Genomic DNA, 23,609 nt, shown 5'->3' with positions numbered 1-23,609 from the left:
GTGGCAAAAACTTGTTAAGCTTATTAATATTTCCGAGAAATAGAAATTAGAAAGATCTTTTGATGTGATCAAACTTTTTAAATTGTTTTTTTATGCTAATACTTTGTTGATAAATTTTCTTTTATTGAATTAGTTAAGAAATCAGGCTGAGTAGATTATAGTGACACACTATATTACATATGCTGTCAGTATGCTATATATATATACACACATACACACACATATACTGTATGCTACAACTTTATTTAGTATTTTTATTCCTGTGTTTCAGTGAAGTTGTTTTCTTATTTTGATCCTTTTTATATTTTATAATCAATGTTATATAAAATGAGTTGGGAAACAACAGTTTATATTGGGAAGTTAAGAATAGTCACTGTCACTGGGATTATTGATTCTGTACATTTGAAGAAATTATCTGGTAAAGTTATCTAGTAAGGATTGTTGTGTGTTTTTTTTGGCTGCACTGCGAGCCTTGTAGGATCTTAGTTCACTGACTAGGGATTGAACCTGGGCTCCCGGCAGTGAAAGAAAGCGCAGAGTCCTAACCACTGGACCTGCAGGGAATTCCCCTAGGACTTTTTATCCTTTGTAGTTTTTAATAATTTTCTCTGTTGTAACCAGTTATTTTCTCATTTTCTTTTTATGAATGCGTAAGAGTAATATATGATAAAAATCTGCCTTTGAAGTCTAAAAGAGTTATTTCAATAAGTGTAAAACCAAAATTTTTATTGTTAAGAAAATGTGTCAAAGTTTAGTTGGCAGCATTCTTTCTCAAGCATATAGAATAATTGGACATCTGATTTGATGGCATTGTAAATTTTATAATTTTATTTGTCAGTGTAATGTCCACAGAAGTGACAGGGGGATGTTTTCTTAGGTTCAACTAAACATTTGCACATTCAGACTGGTAAAACCACCATAGGTCTCACTTGGCAACATTTATTCAGAAGAATATAGGACAGAAGCTATAACTTATCAGTAAGACAGTGGGAGTCCTTGCAGCAGTTCATTCTTTCTGAAGTGCTCTTCTCACAGCTTAGATTCAAAGAGATGAAATCCACATTGTGTGGTGCAGAGAACTCCATGGGCATAGTTTCCAGGATCTTTTGCCAGGACATGCCTAATTAGGTAACATGTCACCATACTCAGAGAAGTTCAAGAACGTGGCTTCCTACTAAGTGGCTATTGTACTTCCAGTCCAGATGCAATTTACTAATTTGGTAATTTCTATCTTAAGAAATGTTGCCAGGTAACATAGGTGGTATGCTGTTTAATCAGGTTAACAGGGATTAACCCAAGGTTGAATTCTCATACATTGGGAGAACGGGTTTTGCTCATCTTTGGTCCACAATCATGCATGCTGATTTTTCATTTACACCTTCTTCTTTTAGTATCATCTTTCAGAAGGTTTTTCTTACTCCAAGATTATTTTTTAAATGTCATTTGTTTTCCTATTGGTTAGAAATGTCACTTTTGTCATAGAGCAGTTATTAGGAGATAGTTCTTCAAATTAACAAATGGTTGTGTATATTAAAAATGTATTTTTTAAAGTAATAAAAACCTATTTATAATCTTACGATTGTGTATTAGATTGTGTTATTTGTATGCTGAAAATTTATAGGGTCAATTTTTTCCTCAAAGAAACTATGTGTAGTCTGAAAAGCAGTATACTTTTTTCTAAATAGAAGTTTGCCTTATTGAAGGCTGTTGTGCTTTCTTAGGTGGCCTTACTCTGAAAACTAACCACTTAGTGTAGTAGAAAGTGGTGAATTAGGAGTTTGAATAATGGGGTTCTGGTTTCAGACCTGCAACTTCACTGACTGCTCCGTTGTGCAAGTCAGCCTCTCTGTGTTTTGTTTTGCTCAAACTGCATGAATAACAATCCCTATCCTGCCTATTTCCGAGTATTGTTGAGGATTAGATGGGATGATGGATATAAAGGCACTTTTAACTGGTAAAGCCGTTTAAATATAAGGAATTATTGCATCTTAACTTTTCCTCCCTTTCTCTTGTAGGTAGTGTTGGTGCTTCTTTTCAGTGCCAGTCCATCCATCACGACCACATTTGTCATGATGACAGTGACAAGGTGAGGTCCGTGTTGATGTCTACAATGGTGAAAATGCATGCTGCCCTTACATCACTGGATTCACTTGCATAACTGGTCGTAGGGGCAGAAGAGTGTGACTTGGGGGGCACAATGTTGAGATGCAGAGAGCCTTGCTGGTTTGTGTGCCAGCTCACTAAGACTGCTCCAGAAAACTTGCAGATAATTCCCAGGAGGTGGGCTGGACTCCTGATAACGCATTTCCTTACCCCCATTCCTGTCTCTGTCACTGCGCTTCTTCTTTTCCTGCACAGCCTGGATGGATTATCTTAATATATGAACAGGTGCTCCCAAAGCTGATAACTATTTCATCAATTTGTGTCTGTTTTCAATTTGAAATACCTCAGACATTCCGATTTGGTTTGTTTTGTGGTTGATTGTATTATGGCTTATTCTCATGCTTACTTTTTTTTGGCTGTTTCCAAAGCCCAATTTAAATGTTGAGGAATGACGGTGGAACCTGTCTGATTCATGCAAAAGAATCCTGCTTTGGGCCTTTTTTATTTTTTAAATCAGGTCCAGACTTTTGGTATTTTGCTTCTGTTCTTTTTATCTCTAAAGAAACTGGTCTTTGGGGGCTTTCCAGTACTCATCAGCACCCTTGATGGCCCAGCCCTTGAAGTAGATACTAATGTGGGCTTGGTGTTTGGAACGTCTGGCTGCTGATATTGGATGGGCTTAAATTTAGTCTTTTCCATCATCAGTTTCCAGTGGTCTCCCTCCCATTTCCTGTGTCTTGTATGCAGGAATGTATCAGTCCCCTGGTAGTTTCCCCAGGCAGACCAATCCAAGTGCTGTTTTTCTGCGCTGTTGTAATCAAGATCCTCCTCCCTCATCCTGTTGGAGCTTGATCAAGATGTTGGTTGATCATTGGGATTTTCCAAATGGCCTTTTTGTTCTATGTGTTGCTCTCTCTGTCTTTGTGAGCTTTGCTCAGTCAGATTTCAGTCTGTTTACAGAGAGAGTGGTATGATTTTAGTATTCCAGATTCTCTCTTATTATGATAATAATCCAGAGGCATGGGTTTAACTTTTAACTTCTTTTAGAAGCAAGCCACTGAAAAAGACTTCTAGACTATATAGTTAGCTCCCTAAAATTCAGTATACCACAGATTTTAGACGAGCATTTGAAAATAAGACTGATAGAAAAGGCAAAATCACTTTTGGTCAGTAATATTACAAAGAATTGTGTTACATCATTGTAAAGATGTTTGGGGGTTAAAATTTCTTTCCGCAGCTAGGTATAATATGCCTCTATCCATTGTTCATTTACAGTGGAGAAGCCAGACTATTCTCTGTTCTGTCTCCAGGTTTAGAGTCAAGAGATGAGATTTCTGTCCATTTCTGCCAGATACTTTTTATCTACTTTAAAATGTTTTTCCTCCTAATTTCTGAATCTTTGTATGACTCATCTTGTGCTTTTAGGATGGGATCTTTCCTGAAATACATGGGGGGAGGGCAGAGAAATTTTAGGGATTTTTGTCACTTGATCAGCAGATCAAAGAACTGTCAGAGACTGCTCTCCTCTCCTGCCTACCATGCATATATTTATGATGGTTTACCAGAGGGAAATGGAGAGAATGGATTAGGGTCTCTTGACTATATTTATAATTGATTCAACTGATTCAGTCAGCAAATAATATTTGTTGATAGGCAGCTATGTTTCTTGGCACTTAGGGAATATATCAGGATACAAAACAAAGATTGCTCTTTTTTCATGAGTGCAGTCTAACTGGGGGAGGCAGACAAAAAAATAAACATAACACATAAGTAATATAGTATGCTACAATAAGCACAATGGATTAAAGAAATGTACAGCAGAATAAGTGGGATGAGGACCACCATGAGTTGGATGTTACAGATTGCAGCTTTGAATAGGATCATTAGACATCATTCTGGGGAGGAGAGTGGTGGATAGGACAAGAATCAGATCTCTGTGTTTGTAGCAGCTTATGACTTCTTTCTTTCTATAATAAATGGGTATTGGTTTTGCAAAAGCAGCAACAAAACCTGCTGCCTGATATCTGATATATGCCACTTGGATAGGTATGTGTGTTCTCTCTCTCTCTCTCTCTTTCTCTTTCCCTCTCTCTCTCTCTCTCTCTGAGAATTGAAGGGATTATAGAGCACAGCTAATTCAACCCTCTTTTTAAAATAAACTTGCAAGCTGTGACCCCAGTGGGAGAAGTGACTTGTTCAGGAGTCACCCTGGAGTGCTGCAGCTAGATCACATCTTCTGTCCCTGATACAAGCCATGTAAAGTAATTGTCTAGCTATTCTGAAAACATTGTCAAAACACATATTGATGCTTTGCTTATTATCCTCACTTAGCTTTCAGGCATGGTCCATTTCTCAGATTTGGGAACAAAAGTTGATTTTTCTTAAACATTGTCTGAATTTTAACTAATTCATGTGTGATGTGGGTGGAACAAAGGAGAAAAAGGGCCAGTCCATTTGTCGGACCTCCATTCTACAACCTTGGAAGTGGTGGCAAGCCCCCAAATTCCATGGTTTGGCTTGTTTTCCAACTTAAGTTTCTCTGCTGCTGTACATCGGCTTGTCACTACAGTGTGGGAAGGAGCTGTTTCCAGCTCTGAGGTTTACTGTTAACTACTGTGAGTTACATACTCTCATGTTCAGTTTATATTGGGCATAGCAATTGACACAAAGCCCTCCAGCAATATTTTTATATTCATTCACAATGTCATACCCTATAATTTCCAGGTAGCAAACACTTATTATATATCAATATTTGAGTACCTATTATGAACTAAGCATTGTTCTAGGCATTGGGGACAGTGTATTGAACAAAACAGACAGGAATCTTTACTCTTATGGAACTTGCTCTCTGTTAGTGGGTTAGGGAGATGGCAAGACATAAATAAAGATACTGTTAGTTCATTTGTGTTATGAAGAATAATAAATCAGGTAAGGGATATAGGAGTATTGGGAGAAGATTACCTTCTAAACACCCTTTGAAATAGGGGTTGTTTTATCCCCATTTGTAGGTGAGGAATGTGAGACATAGATTAAGTAGTTTCCCCAAGGTTACCCAGTTAGTAAGTAGTAAAACTGTGATTCAAACACAAGCTACCTAATTCCAGAGTCTGTACTTGACCATCTGAAGAAATCTGTTCCTAATGTAGCTTTACCCACTCAACTCTGACATGCTCAGGGGAAAATATCTTCAAGTGGAGAAGGCCCTGGAGAATCACAGTGAACCAAGTCACTTGGCAGGTAATCTTTGCCTGTCAGTTTTTTCTTGCCCAGCTCCTTTTGGCCTCCATTGTGATTCATGACTATTTGTTACTCCAGGCTTCTCTAACCTGACACCCCTGCCCTGATTCATACTCAGAAATCTGTGCTTCTTTATAAGAAACCTCACATTGTGTGTTGCTGTATTGCACTGATCAAATGTGATGGTTATGTAGAAGCAGTTTAAAAGTATAAAGAATAACACAAAAATGTGATTGTGATAGCACATTTATGTTTCACTTAGATACTGAAGTTAACCTAAATCAGCTAATGTCACCTTGGGATTATTAAGTAGTCATCTTCACAGTGAGAACAAGCTTGACATGGGGGAATAGGTCTGTCCTGAGAATGAGATAAAACATTGAACAATATGATAAAAGGAGACTATTCCTTCAGGTGAGATGAATTAATTTGTAGCCTCAATGGTACACTCTTTCATAGTGGCCTGGTAATACTTCTGGGAAGTCTGGCCATTTGAGAGAGGGAAATGGAGAGTTCTTTCTAAACTGCATGTGAATGGCTCCTCAGAGCAGAAGTCTTTTCTGGACAAAACTTCCTTTTGCTAGCCTTCAGTCCCTTTGTCATGGAAGACGGTACCAATCTGATTTGTGTACAGGTATTCGCACACAGACTGCTTTCAGAAAGATGGGAAATGTGCTATACTGGTTTTTCTTCCATGACTGTATACTTCCTTTTATCTTAATTTTTTAAGTTTTTAGTTTTTTTAAAAATTACATGTTGATTGTAAAAAGATATGCAGCACTACCTTCAATCCCTCTCCCCAGAAGTAACAGGAATCGGAATTTTAGTATTAACCAGATTTTTTAAAGTTATATTTGTGTAAAATATTTTTCATCTTTTCAAACAGTGGTTTTTAGTATATTCAAAGAGTTGTTCATCTATCTCTACTATCTAATTTTAGAACACTTACCACCACCCCGCAAAAAACCTATACCCATTAACAATCACTCCCCATTATTCCTTCCCGCCAGCTCCTGGCAACCACTAATCTTTCTGTCTCTATGGATTTGCCTGTTCTGCACATTTCATATAAATGGAATCACACAATATGTGGCCTTTTGTGTCTGGCTTCTCTCACTTAGCATGATGATTTCATGGGTTTGTCTATGTTGTAGCATAAATCAGTACTTCATTCCTTTTTATGGGTGAATAATATTCCATTGTGTGGATCTAGCACATTTTGTTTATCAGTTCCCCAGTTAGTGGATATTTGTTTCCATGCTCTGGTTATTGTGAATAACACTGCTGTGAACATTTGCCTGTGAGTGTGTTTTTGTTTTCACATGATTTTAACAATTTGAGGATCTGCCAAACTTTTCCAAAGTGGCTGCACCATTTTGCATTCCAATTGAGGGTTCCAGTTTCTTCACATACTTGCCAATACTTTTTTCCTGGTTGTCTTTTATAAATTGATTGATTGATTGATTGCTACTTTGGTTCTTCGTTGCTGTGTGTGGCTTTCTCTAGTTGCAACGAGCAGGGGCTACTCTTCGTTGCGGTGCACGGGCTTCTCATTGCGGTGGCTTCTCTTGTTGCGGAGCACGGGCTCTAGGCACGCGGGCTTCAGTAGTTGTGGCACACGGGCTCAGTAGTTGTGGCTTGCGGGCTCTAGAGTGCAGGCTCAGTAGTTGTGGCGCACAGGCTTAGTTGCTCTGTGACATGTGGGATCTTCCCAGACCAGGGCTTGAACCCGTGTCCCCTGCATTAGCCAGTGGATTCTTAACCACTGCGCCACCAGGGAAGCCTCTGGTTGTCTTTTAAATTATAGCCACTGTAGTGAGTGTGAAGTGGCATCTTATTGTGGTTTTAATTTGCATTTCTCTAGTGACTAACTATGCTGAGTATCTTTTTATATGTTTATTGGCCATTCCTAAATCTTCTCTGGTCAGTTAAAAAATGTCAGTTAAAAGTCCTTTTATTGTTCTTGCCCCTTGTGCTTAAAAATCTCCCTATGCCTCGTATTATTATTTTATTTATTTATTTCTTGCTTGCTTGCTGCGTTGGGTCTTCGTTGCTGCACGCGGGCTTTCTCTAGTTGCGGTGAGCGGGGGCTACTCTTCGTCGTGCTTCTCATTGCGGTGGCTTCTCTTTGTTGTGGAGCACAGGCTCTAGGCATGAGGGCTGCAGTAGTTGTGGCTCGCGGGTTCTAGAGCGCAGGCTCAGTAGTTGTGGCACACAGGCTTAGTTGCTCTGCGGCATGTGGGATCTTCCTGGAGCAGGGCTTGAACCTCTGTCCCCTGCATTGGCAGGTGGATTCTTAACCACTGGACCACCGGGGAAGTCCATATGCCTCGTATTATATCGTTACATGTGTTCCATTAGGGAAATGTGGGGAAATAGAATATGTCATAAGTAAACATACCATCTTTCAATAGATAACACTCTTAACATGCATTTTTTTTCTTCAAATTTTTCTTTGCATTCTCTGCATGGTTAAAACAAAACTAAAGCACTGATTATTTATGGCTGTGTAATTAATTATCCTAAAACTCAGTGGTGCAAAGCATATCTTTTGGTATCTTTCATGGTTCTGGGTTTTCCTGTGCTCAGCTAGGTGGGCTCTTGCTTGGAATTTCTCATGCAGTTGCAGTCAGATGGTGGCTAAGGTTGGAGTCATCTCGATGTCTTCACTCACATGTCTGATGGTTGATGCTGGTTGTTAGCTGGGACTTCAACTGGGGCCCTCAGCCTGAGCACCTATATGTAGCATGGGCTTCCTCACAGTATGGCAGCTTTGATTCTAAGAGTGACTGTCCCAAGAGGACCACACAGGTGCTGTATGGCCTTTTATGACCTAACTTCAGAAGTCACAAAGCTTCACTTCCACCATAGTTACAGGCCTTACCAAATTCAAGAGGAGGGAGCATCAATCCTACCACTGGGGAGGAATGTCTACATAATAAGAAGAGAATGAAGGATGGGAGAACGTATCAATGGCCATATTGAAAAATATAATCTGCACATTATATATACATTAAACATCAGTTAAAATGTCTACATAATGTTCCACCATAAGGGTACATGGTAATTTATTTAACTTGTCTTCAATTGTGGAGCTTTAGGTCATTTTTTAAAAATTGTGCATTTATTCATTCAGCAAATATTTATAAGTGTCTACTATGTGCCAGGGATAACTGAGTCACCAGAGTACCATGGTGAAAAGACTGACAAAGAAGGTCCTTGTTCTTTGGGTGCTTATTTTTTGTGGATGGGACAGAAAATGAACTGTATATGTAAACCAGTAAATAATCAGATACTCTTAAGTACTGTGCAAGTAATTGGGCAGTTGGCTACTCTAGATTAGGTGTTAGGGAAGGCCTTTAAGAAGATGACACTTAAGCTAAGATCTGACAGATGGAAAAGAACAAATCGAGACAATCTGGACCATAGGAGAACATGCTAGGGAGAGGAAACATCTAGTGCAAAGGCCATAAGGCTAGAAATTGAAACAAACAGAAGGAAAGCTGTTGTGCACAAGCAAGGTGGATGAGGGTGGAAGTGGTGGTATGAGATGAGGTTGAAGGGGTAGGCACAGACTAGATCAAGTGGATCTTGGTAAGCCAGGGAAAGAAGTTTCAATTCTGCGTATTATGGAAACCTTTTGGAAGGTTTTAAGCAAAGGAGTGATGTTATATTTTTTTAAATATCCCTTTTCCTATTGTGATAAGAATTTTTTTAAATTGTGGTAAAATCTGCAATATAAAATTTACCATCTTAACCATTTTTAGGTGTACAGTTCAGTAGTGTTAATAAGTACATTCACATCGTACAACCAATCTGTAGAACTCTTTTGTGTTGCAAAATGGAAACTATATCTGTTAAACAATAATTCACTCTCTTCTCCCCCCAACCCTTGGCAGTCGCCCTTTACTTTCTGTCTCTGAATTTGAGCGCTCTATGTACCTCATACAAGTGAAGTCATATAATAGTTGTCTTTTTGTGACTGACTTAGCATAATGTTGTCAAAGTTCATCCATGTTGTAGCATGCCTCAGAACTTCCTTCCCTTTAAAGCCTGAATAATATTCCATTGTATGTGTATAATACATTTTGTTTATTCATCCATGGATGGCCACTTGGGTTGCTTCCACGTTTTGGCTATTGTGAATAATGCTGCTGGAACATAGGTGCACAAATATCTCTTTTAGACCCTGCTTTCAACTCTTTTGGGTATATGCCTAGAAGTGGAATTGTTAGATCATTTCTTTCTTTCTTTCTTTCTTTTTTTTCTATTTTTAATGTTTTGAGGAACCACTATTTTGTTTTCCAAAGTGACTGCACCATTTTACATTCCCATCAGGAGTGCACAAGGATTCCAGTTTTTCCACATCCTTGTCACCACTTGTTGTTTTCTGTTTTTGTTTTGTTTAATAGTAGCCATCCTAATGAGTGTGAGGTAGTATCATTGTGGTTTTGATTTGCATTTCCCTCCTGACTAGTGATGTTGAACATATTTTCATGTGCTTAACTGGACATTTGTACGTCTTTGGAGAAGTGTCTGTTTCAGTGCTTTGCCCATTTTATAATCAGGTTTTGGATTTTGTTTGGTTGTAGTTCTTTATATATTCTGGATATTAACCTCTTATCAGACATGATTTGGAAATATTTTCTATTCCGTAGGTTGCCTTTTCATTTTGAAGTAATCCAATTTATCTATTTTTTTCTCTTGTTGCCTGTGAGTTTCAGAATGAGCTCTTCCTTATATATGTCCTAAGATTATAATTGTTTTTCTTTTGTTAGAAATAAGGAAAAGGGACTTCCCTGGTAGTCTAATTGGTTAAGACTCCATGCTTCCAATGCAGGGGGCATGGGTTCGATCCCTTGTTGGGGAACTAAGATCTCGCATGCTGCTCGGTGTGGCCAAAAAAAAAAAAAAGAAAAGAAATAAGGAAAAGACAAAATCTGACAAGAAATCCATAACTACTAAAGAAATCTAATTCCAAGTTCAGATAGCTAACCAGCAAATTCTACCAAACATTTAAAGGAGGCATAACACCAATCTTATAGAAACTCTTGTAGAGAATAGAAAAAGAGAGAATACTCTGTGATTCATTTTCTGAGGCTAGCATAATATCTGTAACAAAACTTGATAAGGACATTACAAAAAATGGAAAATAACCGCTAATCTCACTTAAGAACACAGATGTAAAAATTCTAAGCAAAATATTAGCAAACCAAATCCAACAATATATAAAAAGAGTAGTGCAGTATGACATGATTTTATTAGGAATGTAAAATTGGTTTAACCTCCAAAAAACAATCGAGGTAATTCACCCAGTAACAGAAAATCCATGATTATCTCATATACAGAAAATTTTGATGAAATTAAATATCCATTTTATGATAAACTTTTAACAAATTTGAAATAAGAAAGAACTCCCTTGATTTGCTAAAGGAATCTACAAAAAACCTACGGCCAACATCATACTTAATGGTGAAATGTTGGAAGCTTTCCAGTTTTTTTTGTTTGTTTGTTTTTGCTGTATGCAGGCCTCTCACTATTGTGGCCTTTCCCGTTGCGGGCTCCGGACGCGCAGGCTCAGCGGCCATGGCTCACGGGCCCAGCCATTCCGCAGCATGTGGGATCTTCCCGGACCGGGGCACGAACCTGTGTCCCCTGCGTCGGCAGGTGGATTCTCAACCACTGCGCCACCAGGGAAGCCCAGCTTTCCAGTTTTGGAATAAGATGAAGATGCATGCTCTCACTTGTATCTATTTAGCATTGAACTGGAGGTCCTAGCAAGTACAGACAAGAGGAAAGCACGTGGGAAAGAAAGAAATTGAACAGTCATTTTCTGCCAACAGGACTGTATATGTAGAAAACTGAAAAAAAATTAACAAAACTATTAGAATTAATAATTATATATAAAACCTAGAATAGACCCTAGAACAAATGTGCAAGACCTCTACAGAAAACTGTGAAGCATTATTGAAAAAATCAACAACTCCGGTAAATAGAAGGGTTCATCTTACCTGTTTACAGATTGAAGATTCAATATTGTAAAGATATCAATACCACCTAATTTATCTCTGGATCCCATGCTGCCCAATAAAAAAATCTTAGCTGTCATTCCCATGTGTTAGACTGGTAGGGCACCAGGGTAGACAATCCCAGTGACCAGATACATTGGAAGGAACTGCAATATTTTCCTCTTTGGTAAGCAACATACTGGTATATTTTTATTTTAGAAGTTGAGGGGACTTAAATGACTTAGGTACCCCAGGGAGAAGTTTTTAGTAGGCATTCACAGTTTTCATTTCTGTCATGAAAACGAATTTTAAAGGGCAGTCTTGGAGTCAGAATTCTCAAAAGTTCTTGCTACAAGCAATTACTTTTCGCACAAGTGCTGTACTGTCCCCTAGCCACATGTGACTGTTTAAACAATCCTGGTTAATGCATTAGTTGCACTAGCCCCATTTCAGGTGCTCACTCAGTAGCCATATGTATGTAGCTAATGGCTACCTTTTGGATGCTGCAGATGTTGAACATTTCCATCATTGCAAAAAGATCCATTGGACACCTCTCCAATTTTACTTGGACCGACACCAAGTAAAATTTTAGGTGGACTGGGGTTGAGCCACTGCTCTGGCATAATTTACTTCCTGCCACATTAGGTGGTCAGTGGCCCACCTTAAAACGTAACCCACTCATCAGGTGTTTATTAGCAGGGTACCAGATTTTCTGGTTAAGAAAATCAACTAGAAAAGAAATTGCAGTACGAATTTCCAACGATTCAACCTTGAGGTGTGGGGAGCATTGTTTACATGTAGACAGACTTCTTAGGTGAAGCCTTCAGATCCCAGTTAACTAAGATCTCAGCCATTTGAGAAGGGTTCTCAAAGAGTGCCTGACAAAGGATTGGCTGAAGCCCAGGGGGAATTCACATAAGCTTAAGGGTTAGGAACCCTGGAGGACTGTAATAGATATTTGCTGCTGAAATTCAGCACTTGAGGAACCTGACTCTTAGGATTGGACAGCTTCCAAATGGTAATTTCCCTCCCTGTTCCCAATTTTTGTCTCTATTTCCCCCTCTCATTACATAGCCCATGCTATGTTTCAGGGTGGTCTGTATTATGTAAGGAAGCTTGTATAGCTGAGATTCTGTTGGAAGATCTGTAATGCTAGGTGAATCCACAGCAGTAAAGGGGGTATTATGGGGGATCCAGATGTTAGAAGTGGATTACATTGGATGCACCTAAAGGTGTGGTTGGGATTTATGACTCTGTACTGTGAAATGAGGGGGGGGAAAACCTTAAAAGTTTGAATGTAATCATCTCCAAATTGGCTGCTTTGGAAGACTAGCAGAGAGGGCTTTGGGAGAACAGTCAGCTAGATAACTGGGCTACATATGGTGGTGTGGGGCTGGGGGAGGGGACTTGTTCATGGGGGCCAGTTATCTCATTCTAGCCTCTCTTTGTCCAGGAGTTGTAAAAACCTGTGATGTTATTGCTGGAACTTTGAATTCAGCAGTTGCTAAGCACCTGCTGTTGTATTTCAGGCTGTAGGTTTAGACCTTAGGGTTACAGAGTCAAAACAGGTCGCCCAGTGTGATATGGGAGACAGATGTTCACAAATAATTACCCTTTCGTGTTATTCATATCAATGCATAGAGGTTCAGAGGGTCCTGGAACATCATTTTAGTCTGGTTCCCTAATTTTCTACAGGAGGCAGCTGAGGCCCACAGCAGGAAGGAGACTGGTTTAAGTAATGCCAAAAGAACCAGAACCTGGGCTTTTGATGATTGGACTGAAATATGATCACCATCCTTGAAGACATAATTCCTATCTGCTTAAAACCCACTTCTTCGATACTGTCCCCTTGACTGCCCTCTTTTCCTCCGATACCATTTAAACTATTTTGTCCTTGTATTTATTGCGCTTTTATGGAAGATCTTACTTCCTCTTTTAGATCTCGAACGTGATTAGGACAGGCACCATGCCAGCTTCGGTCTTCATACCTATCTCATTTCCTGTCCTCAGCACAATATGAATAACTGTTTAATTGAGCCTTACAGTAGGACAAGTTGGGTTTGAACCTGACTCTCCATTGAGACACCTTGGCCAAAGACACCTTGGCCAAATCACCTCTCTCTACGTCAATAAAAATTCCTAACATTTGGGCCACATGAATACATACTATATTGGGAATTTGAGTGAGGTTAATTACTGTTTGATGGCTGAGTTTTGGAGGCGGTACGCACGGACTTGCAGCAGCACTTGGGGAGAAATATATAGAACTCGTAGGCTCGGCCCGCCCGCGGCCCGGCATAGCGGCAGCCTTTCCGGGCGCCAGGCACGGGGGGCGGGGCGGGGCGGGGCTGCGCAGGGGTGCGGCGCGACGGCTCTGTTGCCGGAACTAGTCCGAGTCGCGCGCCTGGACAAGCGCCCCCTTCCCCCCGCGGGTGGAAACAAAGGGGGCTCCGCGCGCGGAGATAAGCCGAGGGGGAAAGGGGCGGAGCGACTGGCGGTCTCGCGCCCTGGGATCGCGAGGTTTGTTCAGGAGAGGGGGCGGGGTGGGGTGGGAGCGACCCAGACCCGAGAAGTGGGAGGGCCGCGTGCTCGCGCATCTTGCGGCCTAGCGGTGGGGTTGTCGCTTGCGCGCGCAGCGCAGGGTACTGCGCCGGCGCGCCCGGTCAGCGAGCACCGGGGAGGGGCGCAGCGGGGCGGGGCCCCCTCGTGCAGCGGTGCGGGGTCGTGCGGCGGCCGGGGCGGTTAGGGCGCGGGGGTCGAGAGGATGGAGCCCCCGAGGCGTTAGCCGACTTTTGTCAGCTCTGGGCGTGCAGCCGTCGTTTCTTGGCGCGGCCCGTGTGATGGTGCCGGGAGGAAGGAAGCGCCGTGATAGCGCGTCGGTCGGAGCCCGGGTTCCAGGGTTGAGAAGGCCCGGGAACAGAGGATCTGGCGAGCTGGCCGCTGGCTGGACGAGCGGTCACAATAGGAGGCGGTGGCCCAGCGAGGAGCCGCGGGAGTAGCCCCGCAGGGCGGAGCCTTCCTTTGCAGGTACTGGCTGCCGCAGCCGTTGGTTCCCGCACGAGGGCGGGACGGGCCGAGCCTTGGGCCGTTGGGAGCCTGCGGGGCCGCGCTAGAGATGAGGTTGCTTGGTGTTCAGCGGGGCGCGGCCGGGCCGCCCGGCGCTCTTTGTTCCCGAGGCAGCGGCGAGGAGGTGCGGGCACAGCCCTCGGGAGCGCCGGCCCGCCGCGTCTGGCACATGGCCTCGCTCTTTCGCTCCCTCCCTTTTTGCTCAGGCGCAGGTGAAATGATGTCACTCAGGACAACGCAGAACCCAGTCAGAAGGGTCCTGTCTCCGTCCTTGTGACGCCGCGGGTTTCTGAACAGGCTGCGTTTTGTTCTCGGGTTGGGAATTCTTCCTTTCAGGGCTGAAGAATGGAAGAGGTTGGTTTTGAGCCGAGAGTTTTTCAAAATATTGAGGGCCAAAGAGAGTAAAGTTTTCGTTTACGTGTGTAGGACTTGTAAGACCTTGTTTTTTCTTTATGCTGCAAAAATGATGTATACTGTTAACATTAAAAGTTGGGTATGTTAGTTCTTGCACCGTAAATAGAAACGAATAATGTAATACTGAATTGCCTTTTCTCTTTTCTTACGAGGCGCACTTAATATACGAAAATTTAAGTATGCAAATCATTCACAGTCGTTTATTACCTTAGAATTGCAGGCCTTTTTGGATACTATTTGGCCTCGATTGCAGGTACTGTTGTTAACACAATTACCGCAAAATTCCTTTAAGTAGGTAGCAGCCCTGGTAACTAGTCTAAATTTTTTTAAAAAATCCATTCTCTCAGTTCTTAAGAAATCAAAACTTAATGAGGATCTAGGGACAGTTGGGATCAAAGTAAAATTGTTTCTGTCTTCCATTGGAAGAAATTGGGTTTCTATAGGAGTAACAATACAAGACCAAATATAGAGGTCAGATCAGTTACATTGCAGCTGGCATGTATTCAATACTTGCAGTAAATAGATGAAAATTACTAACTGGATTTTTAAGTAGGAATTGTATCATTTAATGTACTCCAACTCTTGCTGGCTCATAAACGTATTGGCATAGTATATTTCACTTGAAAACTTATTAAACCTTAAATCTATTCATTATAGGGGTTCAATTTTAAGTTGATATTTGTAATTTTTTGTAAGGCTTGTTTCTAAAAGACTTGGTAGCCTTGAGAGGCTATAGTTGAATAAATTTTGCCACAAATTAGCCACGTGCTCCTCGAGTCCTCATCTGTAAAATATGAGAGTTGGATTTAAATGTTCTCTATGGTCCCTCCACTTCTGATATCTTCTGTGACTCTGGAAGGTAGTGTGTTTCTGTACTTGTTGAGTTTTATCTACCCATCCAATTTTTATAGCTAAACTTAAGTTGGAAGTTATTAATCTGAGTAACTATTGAGAATTTTCTGTACTAGAGCAACCTGAATTTTGAGCAAGGGTGGACAGAGGATGGCACAGTTAGACATAATTGAATATGTTAGCATCATAATGTGGAGTGTAGACCTGTTGTGTCTGCAGTTGCTTTGGATGAGGCTTTTAGTTACATCGCTAGACTGTTTATTTTATTTATTTTTGGCTGTGTTGGGTCATCGTTACTGCGTGCAGGCTTTCTCTAGTTGTGGCGAGCAAGGGCTACTCTTCTTTGCGGTGCACACACAGGCTACTCATTACCGTGACTTCCCTTGTTGCAGAGCACGGGCTCTAGGCGCGCGGGCTTCAGTAGTTGTGGCATGCGGGCTCAATAGTTGTGGCTTGCGGGCTCTAGAATGCAGGCTCAGTAGTTGTGGCGCACGGGCTTAGTTGCTCCGTGGCATGGGGGATCTTCCCGGACCAGGGCTCGAACCTGTGTCCCCTGCATTGGCAGGCGGATTCTTAACCACTGCGTCACCAGGGAAGCCCCAGTAAGGTAGTTCTTGATTAGTCCTGTGATTGTTGTGTAGTGTCTGGGTCTAGTCACTAGTTTTCTGGTTGTTTTCCTGCTAACCACATATATCAGGCATCTGTTTTCATGTCGGTTCATCTTTGGTTAAATCATAGTTTGCTTTATGTTTTCTCTCGACAGTGTATGGATTGTAAACACATATTTGAACTCTATAGTTGTAGTCTAGTTAATTTGTTCAGTAAATGTTAGATTCCTAACATCACGTTGTCTATCTGTAGATGAAGCAAATGCTTGAACTCTATAATGAATTAACGAGTGAGATTTGAGCAAGTAGACAAAGAGGGGCCACGTACAGTCTTATTTTTCCCCAGCTTTTCTGTCATTTCATGTTCCTTTTTTTTTTTTTTCATGTTCGTTTTTAAAAGATCTGAACAGCTTTCCTTCTCCCCTCTATGTTAGGGGACCCTGTTGTCCTCATTTATTCCTGTTGAATTTGTCCCTCCCTAGACTGAATCTCTTTGAGGGCAAGAAATATTTCTTTTTGTTTTCACAGCATCTAGCACATGGTAGAAATGCAATAAGTATTTGAATTAATTGTGACTTTTATTCAGTAAGACTTACAAAGCACTCAGTCACACTTCATCTTTTCAAATGCGTGTATGTGTGTGTATATATGTATAAATTTTTTATTGATTTGGACTGGTCATGGTCTAGATATTTTCCAAATCCATGTAATTCTTAAGAGATAAATCTTGAAAAGATGGTTTAGAGCAATCTACTTTGAGGTTACCAGCGTAAGTAAAATGATTTTAGACATACTTCCTTCAGGGGAAAATAATCCTTGTGCATGCAAATCTGGATTGTAGAACTGAAGGAAAGAAAAATTCATTAAAAGAATGTGTAAATCTTAACTTTTCCTAACCTTTATGTTCACTAGCTCAGTACATGTAATAGTTAGAGACTTCCTTAGTTGCACGTGCCTCCCTTCCCCCCTTTCCCATTAATTTGTTGGACTGTGGGGTGAGAAAGGAGGGTGGAGCCTTTTGGCTATTTTCACCAGCCCTGGTTCTGCTCTGTTCCCAGAAAGACATGGGCCCAGTTTGTTGTTTGCCTTAACTCAAGAATGGGAATAATAGTTTATTTTAAAAAGACAGTGTCCCATTGCTGGACAGTAATGATCCTTCCCCGGTAAGTAGTACCAGTTCTTGAATGGTTTAATGACTGCATAATAGTCCGCCAAGCACACATACCATAATCTCACTTAAGAAATACTTATTTGTTAAACATTTAGGTTACTTCTAGTTCCCTTTTAAATTGTTGCTGTAATGTGATGGACATATTTGTGCTTATGGCTTTTCTCATATTTTGGAATATAATCTCAGAATTTGTCAGATGAAAGATCAATTATTCGAACTGTTAATTTGTTAATGAAATCTCCTTGATTACTTTCCAGGAGATTAATATTTGCCATCATGGAAGCAGTGAGAATATTTGGAGTTTTAGATAATTTGGATTCGACCTCTTCATTTTTTAGGTACCCAGACTTGGACCTAGAGGAGTAAGGCACTTGTTGGAGTCAATGTTGACCAAGCACCTAACTCATCATTTTTTGGGTTTTTTTTTTTCCCTTTGTCTGTTAGCCTATGATTTGAGTGCCTTTGAGCAGATGGTATGCAGCTTTTGTAACAGTGAACAATTTTTTTTCTGGAGAGTAATGTGGCCATTTTGGAGAAGGCTGTTTGGCCTTTTGAGCAATTTATTTTGTGGAAAGTACATTATTTAATACTGGCCTAGAGATCATACACCTGTATATCCTCTACTTCACTTATCTGAGAAAAATGTAAATGAAGGAAGCTGTCATCAGAAGTGATTTTGGAGGAAGCAAGTTCTGGGACAATATGTAGACCTAAGTCCAATGTTATTTTTAACACAATAACTGCAACAATTTGCCACGGTAACAATAATACTACACTCTTAACACAAAGGTTAAATTGTTGGTTATATTATGGTTACCAAGACAGGGAAAGGCCACATTAAACAGAAGATGTCCTTAAAATAGAAATGTGTTATTGCTTAAAAGGTTAAACTGTTTTCTATAATTCTAGTCTTGTGAAATAGAAAACAGTTATGCTGGGTGAATTAGTCATGTAGTTATATGTAAATAAACATTAGAAATGAGAAGTGTAGGGAGTTGCAGATTCAGTCCCATCTCAGGAATGTTTTCATGGCAGGACTTTTTAAATATAGGTGCATCCTGAGAGAAGGCTGAAGTTACCATGTCCTTGTAATGCTCAGCAGTTGGTAGATTAGGGAAAAATAGAACTATTGATTTTCATGTATAGTATAATCTCAGTAATCTTAACTGAGGGAGAGTTAGGGAAGTAGTGGAAGTCAGAAGCAAGTTACAAGGAAACAAATTTATTTTTAAATGCTTAAAATAGCTTTAAATAGGCATTGTGGAATAGTTGTTCCTTACTAATCCAACTAGATAGATTATAAAGAAGAATGTTACTTTTAAAATTCTTCAGTTAGAAGGTGGTTTAGTGGGTTGAGTCTGAACCTTAGAGCCAGATAGACTTGGCTTCAAATTATGGCTCTGGTGTTTATGAGATGTTTCGCTTTAAGCAAGTTGGTTAACCCTAACTTGCAGTATGTAAAGATCAGAAAGCCCAGCTTGGTTCCTGGCATGAAGTTTACTATTACCAGATTGAGGTTTTAAAAACTGCTGTATTGCTTAGATAAAAAGTCATCTTTCATAATTAAACTAATACAGCTAGAATTTTGGAGAAGAAACTCCTTGAGTGTGGCACAACAGTTTTTATTCTATTATGTACATGTATGTTATGTTAGTTTTCTATTGTGTGTAACAAATAACCACAGATTTAGTAGCTTAAAACACAAATCTGTTATCTCACAGTTTCCATGGATCGAAGTCCTTGTATGGGTTAGCTGTAGAGTCTTCTGTTCAGGGTCTTATTTGGCTGGAGCTGTGAGTTTTATTAGAGACTTGATGGCCTCTTCCAAGCTCACTGTTGTTGGTGTAATGTGGTTCTTGTGATTATAGGGCTGAGGTTCCCCCATTTTCTTGCTAGCTGTCAACTGGTGACCATTCTCAGTTCCTAGGTGCCCTCAGGTCTCTACCACATGGCCCCCTTCATATGACTTCTCAGAACCTAGCAGCTTAGTCTATAAGGTTGCCAGGAGAATCTCTTTAGGAAGGGCTCAACTTCTCTTTTGAGAGCTTTCTCTCATTAAGTCAGGCCTACCCAAGGTAATCTCCCCTTTGATTAACTTAAAATTCAGTGACTTGGAATCTTAATTATATTTGAAAAATCCCTTCACCTCTGTGAAAGGGTTTGTGTAATTTAGGTCATATAATTTAACCTAATCATGGGAATGAAATTCACCATATTTACAGTCCTACCCACACACCAGGGAGGGATGGATTATACAGGAGATATACACCAGAGGTGGGAATCTTGGCGACCATCTTAGAATTCTCTCTTCCCTTCTCTCCCCCTACTCCCCCGCCCCCCCCCGCTTCCCCCTGCAAGGACCAGGGTTTGCCGGTTTTTTACACGTATTACTGAAATCTGTTTTCCCAGCCAGCTCTTGTACTAGCAGTTTGTGAGACTGCTTTAGCTATGATAGTTGAAGGTAGATGGCCTTGTTAAAACACTCTTCAAATGTACTTATTGTGCAAAGTGTAAGCTTAAGATTGCAGAAAGAACATGAAGCCTACATCAAGGAACAGAGACCATTTTGAGAAAGGAGAGAACTGCTTTAAAGTAGTAAAAGCACTCCTTACATTAAATGAGTCAGGAATGTGAAACTACTTCTTCCTTTGAAATATTTTCTACTCTTGCCCTCAGATAAACCCAGGGCTCCTACCTCTACTCTGATTTTTGCCTGTATTATGGCATTTAAAACATTATCCTGTAGTTGGCTGCTTGCATCTTTCTTTTTAAAACTAGAATAAGCTCCTTGAGCGTGGGATCCATGTTTTATTTCATTTTCTAACATAACTCTTTGCTTATAAGAGGAAGTCAGTAAATATTCCTTGATTCAGTCATTCATATTTCATCACAGTGGTAAAGGGTATTGGCACATTCATGTTTATAGTACAGAGAAAAGTTTTAGTTCATGTCCAAAACATTTTGTGGAGCAGTACTAATGAATTCTAAAGTTACTGCCGTCAATTTTGCTTTCAATCCTAGGAAGGTCTTTGGAAGTAATTTTACTGTTAGCAACAGGCCTGGTCATTTATCTGTTTACCAGGCTCGTAGCAAACCAGAAACAAAAATTTATAAAGGGGCTAAAGAAGGTTATTATAGCAGGATTATTCATGTAATTAGCATGCCACTTTATGATCTGTCTCTGCCTTCCTCTCTGGCTGCTTCCTTACTGACCAGTTACACTGAACATTTTGTAGTTTCTTGACTACACTGTTAGCAATTACCTCTCCAAAGCACCAGTATGGACCATTATCACAGAAAGATACTTTTTTTTTTTTCTTTTTTTTTTTTTTGCGGTACGTGGGCCTCTCACTGTTGTGGCCTCTCCCGTTGAGCACAGGCTCCGGACGCACAGGCTCAGACTGCAATGGCTCACGGGCCCAGCCGCTCCGCGGCATGTGGGATCTTCCCAGACCGGGGCACGAACCCGTGTCCCCTGCATTGGCAGGTGGACTCTCAACCACTGTGCCACCAGGGAAGCCCGAAAGATACTTTTTTATACAGTGATTTGCTTTTGTTTCTTTTTTATAGCGTATACTTCTTGAAGGTAGGAAATCGTAACTATCTTTTGTTTTTAGTGCCTGTCACAGAATAGACACTTAACATGTAAGGGAATGAGTGCAGCAATGAAACTAAAAACAAGACAGCCTTAAAGACATGGTCTTTAGTGTAGGAACAAGCGGGTACATAAACCTTAACCCCCAAAGGCAGTTCACGCCACAGCACAGTGGAACAGGTGATACTCATGATGTCTGTGATCAAAAATGCTACAGATTAAGTATACTTACATATGAGTTTAAGGGGATTAACTCACAATCTAGTCAAGCATTTAAAACATGCAGTCATTTACTTTGAGGCTTATGATCTTGTCCTTTATTCATTAGGAAGGTTGCTAGGTTTGTGTTGAATAGAGCTGAGATCTCCACAATGAAAATCTTGTTTTCTATACTTGGGATCACTATAGAAATTTTGCCATAGATGTTCTGAAATCTCTCTTCCCTTGCATGATCATTTGGAATGTTAGCTTAAAAAGAGAATGAAAAATTAATCATCGCCAGGTAGACACTAATCTTTCTGTACTTAAGTGATTTTTACTTCAGGTTTTCTTGACATGAAGTCTTATCTGTCATTTAGGGTTTCAGAATTAATGCCAACAGAAAAGATATCAATAGATATTATATGGGAAACATAGGAAGGACTTTTCCTTCTTGAGCAGTGCTATTTTGCCTTTAAAGAAAGTTTTTATAAGTGAGATCCATTGCCAGAGGCAACCTTTTTCATCCTTATATTTGTTTTGATGTTTAAGATTAATTTTTTATTTCTTTTCAGTCTCTGCTAACAAAATCATCAGATACCTAGAAAATCCAGACTGTCCTTCATAGGCATGATTCTCCACATTGGTGCAGCTAGCCATGAACTATCCTTTTCTTCTCCCTCTTTTTCCCAGATATCTCCCGGGGCCAATTCAGCACCTCTACCTGGCCATCCTAACAAGGTGATTTGTGAAAGGGTGAGACTTCAGAGCCTGTTCCCTCTCCTCCCAAGTGATCAGAACACTACCATTCAAGAGGATGCTCACTTCAAAGCTTTCTTCCAGGTTCTTATATATTTACCCTTTCCCTTCATAGGGCTGAAAGCCACAAGATACATTCTAGGTTGTTTCTAGGAAGGCTTGAGACAAAATTCTCAGAATCTTCTTACTTCTTATTTTCTATTATATGTGGGAATAAGTATTCTTCTTAGAGGGAGTCTTTAACATAACTTTTTCAGCCAGCTTTTCTGAAGAATGTTTGTCTTGTCTTGAGCTGCTGTTACTATTTGACCACTTAATATTCTTGTTTTTTTATCTTTTGGTCTTAGTCACTTGTCCTAATAGGTCTAGTTCTGTAGGAGGGTAGAAGATATTACAGAATATGTGAAGTTGTATAGGGAAGGAAAAATGGAAGCATGTAAGGTATTTTTTAAAGTCATCACTACTTATTTGCTTAACATCCAGAGTTTGATAGTAATGCATATTTCAAAGAGAAAACATGGTTACTTGCCTTCTGTAACTTTTTATACCTGTGGGTAAAATGTGTTTAAAAATTTGGTTACATACAAAATGAAAACAAATTAAGGTATGAATGGATTTAAACTGTCATTAGGTTATTAACAAGAATACTAGGATGTGCTCACATAAATCATTGGCTACTACATTTACAATCCATTATTGCTAGAGAAGCAAGTTTTAGTAATGGAATTCGTTATTACCACAAAGGAAACTAAGTTACAGAATTGCTTTTGTATACTAGGGTTGTGGGCCAAGTCATGTAATTGTATACTAGGGTTGTGGGCCAAGTCATGTAATTGTACATGTGTATATAAACCTGAGGTAGTGAGAGTTGCTAATCAAATCTAGGACTTTTGGATAGAGCTAGCTCATTTTCTGTTTGTGTGGGAGTGACAGGTTGGGACTTGGGACTAGTTCTGAAAGAGAAATGCTTGTGACACATTAAATTGGAGGTGTAGGATTTCTGAGGGTAGGTGTTTAGGTGATCTAGGGCTCTTTAATCTGCTTTCTTTGTTAATATTTGTGCCAGGTTCTCTGCTTTGTGTGTATTGTCTCCTTTTGTTTTTAACCGTCATAATAAACTAGTCCTGGATGGTTTTCTAGATGAAGAAATAGGCTCAGAGAATCTCGCTGAGATGCCCAATTACATATCTAGTTGTTGGCAGAACAGAAATTCAAATCCAACTTTTGCTATTTCTTGTCTACTATATCATACCAGCTTTGGATGTTAACAGATAATTCTGTAAACACAGTTCAGTGTATGTTAAGAGACATCATCTGTATTGAATTGAATGGCATATTGACTGCCATTTTGGATACAGCATTAGCTTGCAAGAGCTTGATCTTTAACAATAGACCAATATAGCTAAGGAAGAAATTGACTTTGTACCGTCGCTACTGCCACTAATAAACAGTTATTTGACACTTTCTGTGTTCTCCAGACCTCCTTTGAGTCTTTAAGCATTAACTCAATATTAACTTTAAACTCAAAGAGTAGCTGCCAAATGCAATAGATTAAACCCATGTTTTGGGACTTCCCTGGTGGTACAGTGGTTAAGAAT

At 40.1% G+C, this 23,609-nt stretch overlaps 1 protein-coding gene across 13 annotated transcripts in view; it reads left to right on the top strand.

Annotated features, from left to right (window-relative positions):
- The window catches only part of RNF38 (ring finger protein 38), a 124,158-nt gene that overhangs the window by 50,689 nt on the left and 49,860 nt on the right, over positions 1-23,609 (top strand). For 3 of the 13 annotated variants that reach the window (XM_012533661.3, XM_049710808.1, XM_049710809.1), the window contains exons 2-3: positions 2,016-2,086; positions 21,946-22,095. The exons of 1 other annotated variant lie outside the window; for it this stretch is intronic. In XM_012533661.3, the coding sequence (XP_012389115.2) occupies positions 2,016-2,086; positions 21,946-22,095 (221 nt within the window). Of the gene's footprint in view, positions 1-2,015; positions 2,087-13,751; positions 13,869-13,974; positions 14,376-21,945; positions 22,096-23,609 lie in introns of those variants that run through there. 9 more of the 13 variants (XM_012533662.3, XM_033431111.2, XM_033431109.2 and 6 more) reach the window with 9 other exon arrangements.

Source organism: Orcinus orca, chromosome 6, assembly GCF_937001465.1.
Source record: "Orcinus orca chromosome 6, mOrcOrc1.1, whole genome shotgun sequence".
NCBI lineage: Eukaryota > Metazoa > Chordata > Mammalia > Artiodactyla > Delphinidae > Orcinus > Orcinus orca.
The sequence above is the reverse complement of the archived record's forward strand: the minus strand, read 5'-3'. Positions and strand labels throughout refer to the sequence as shown.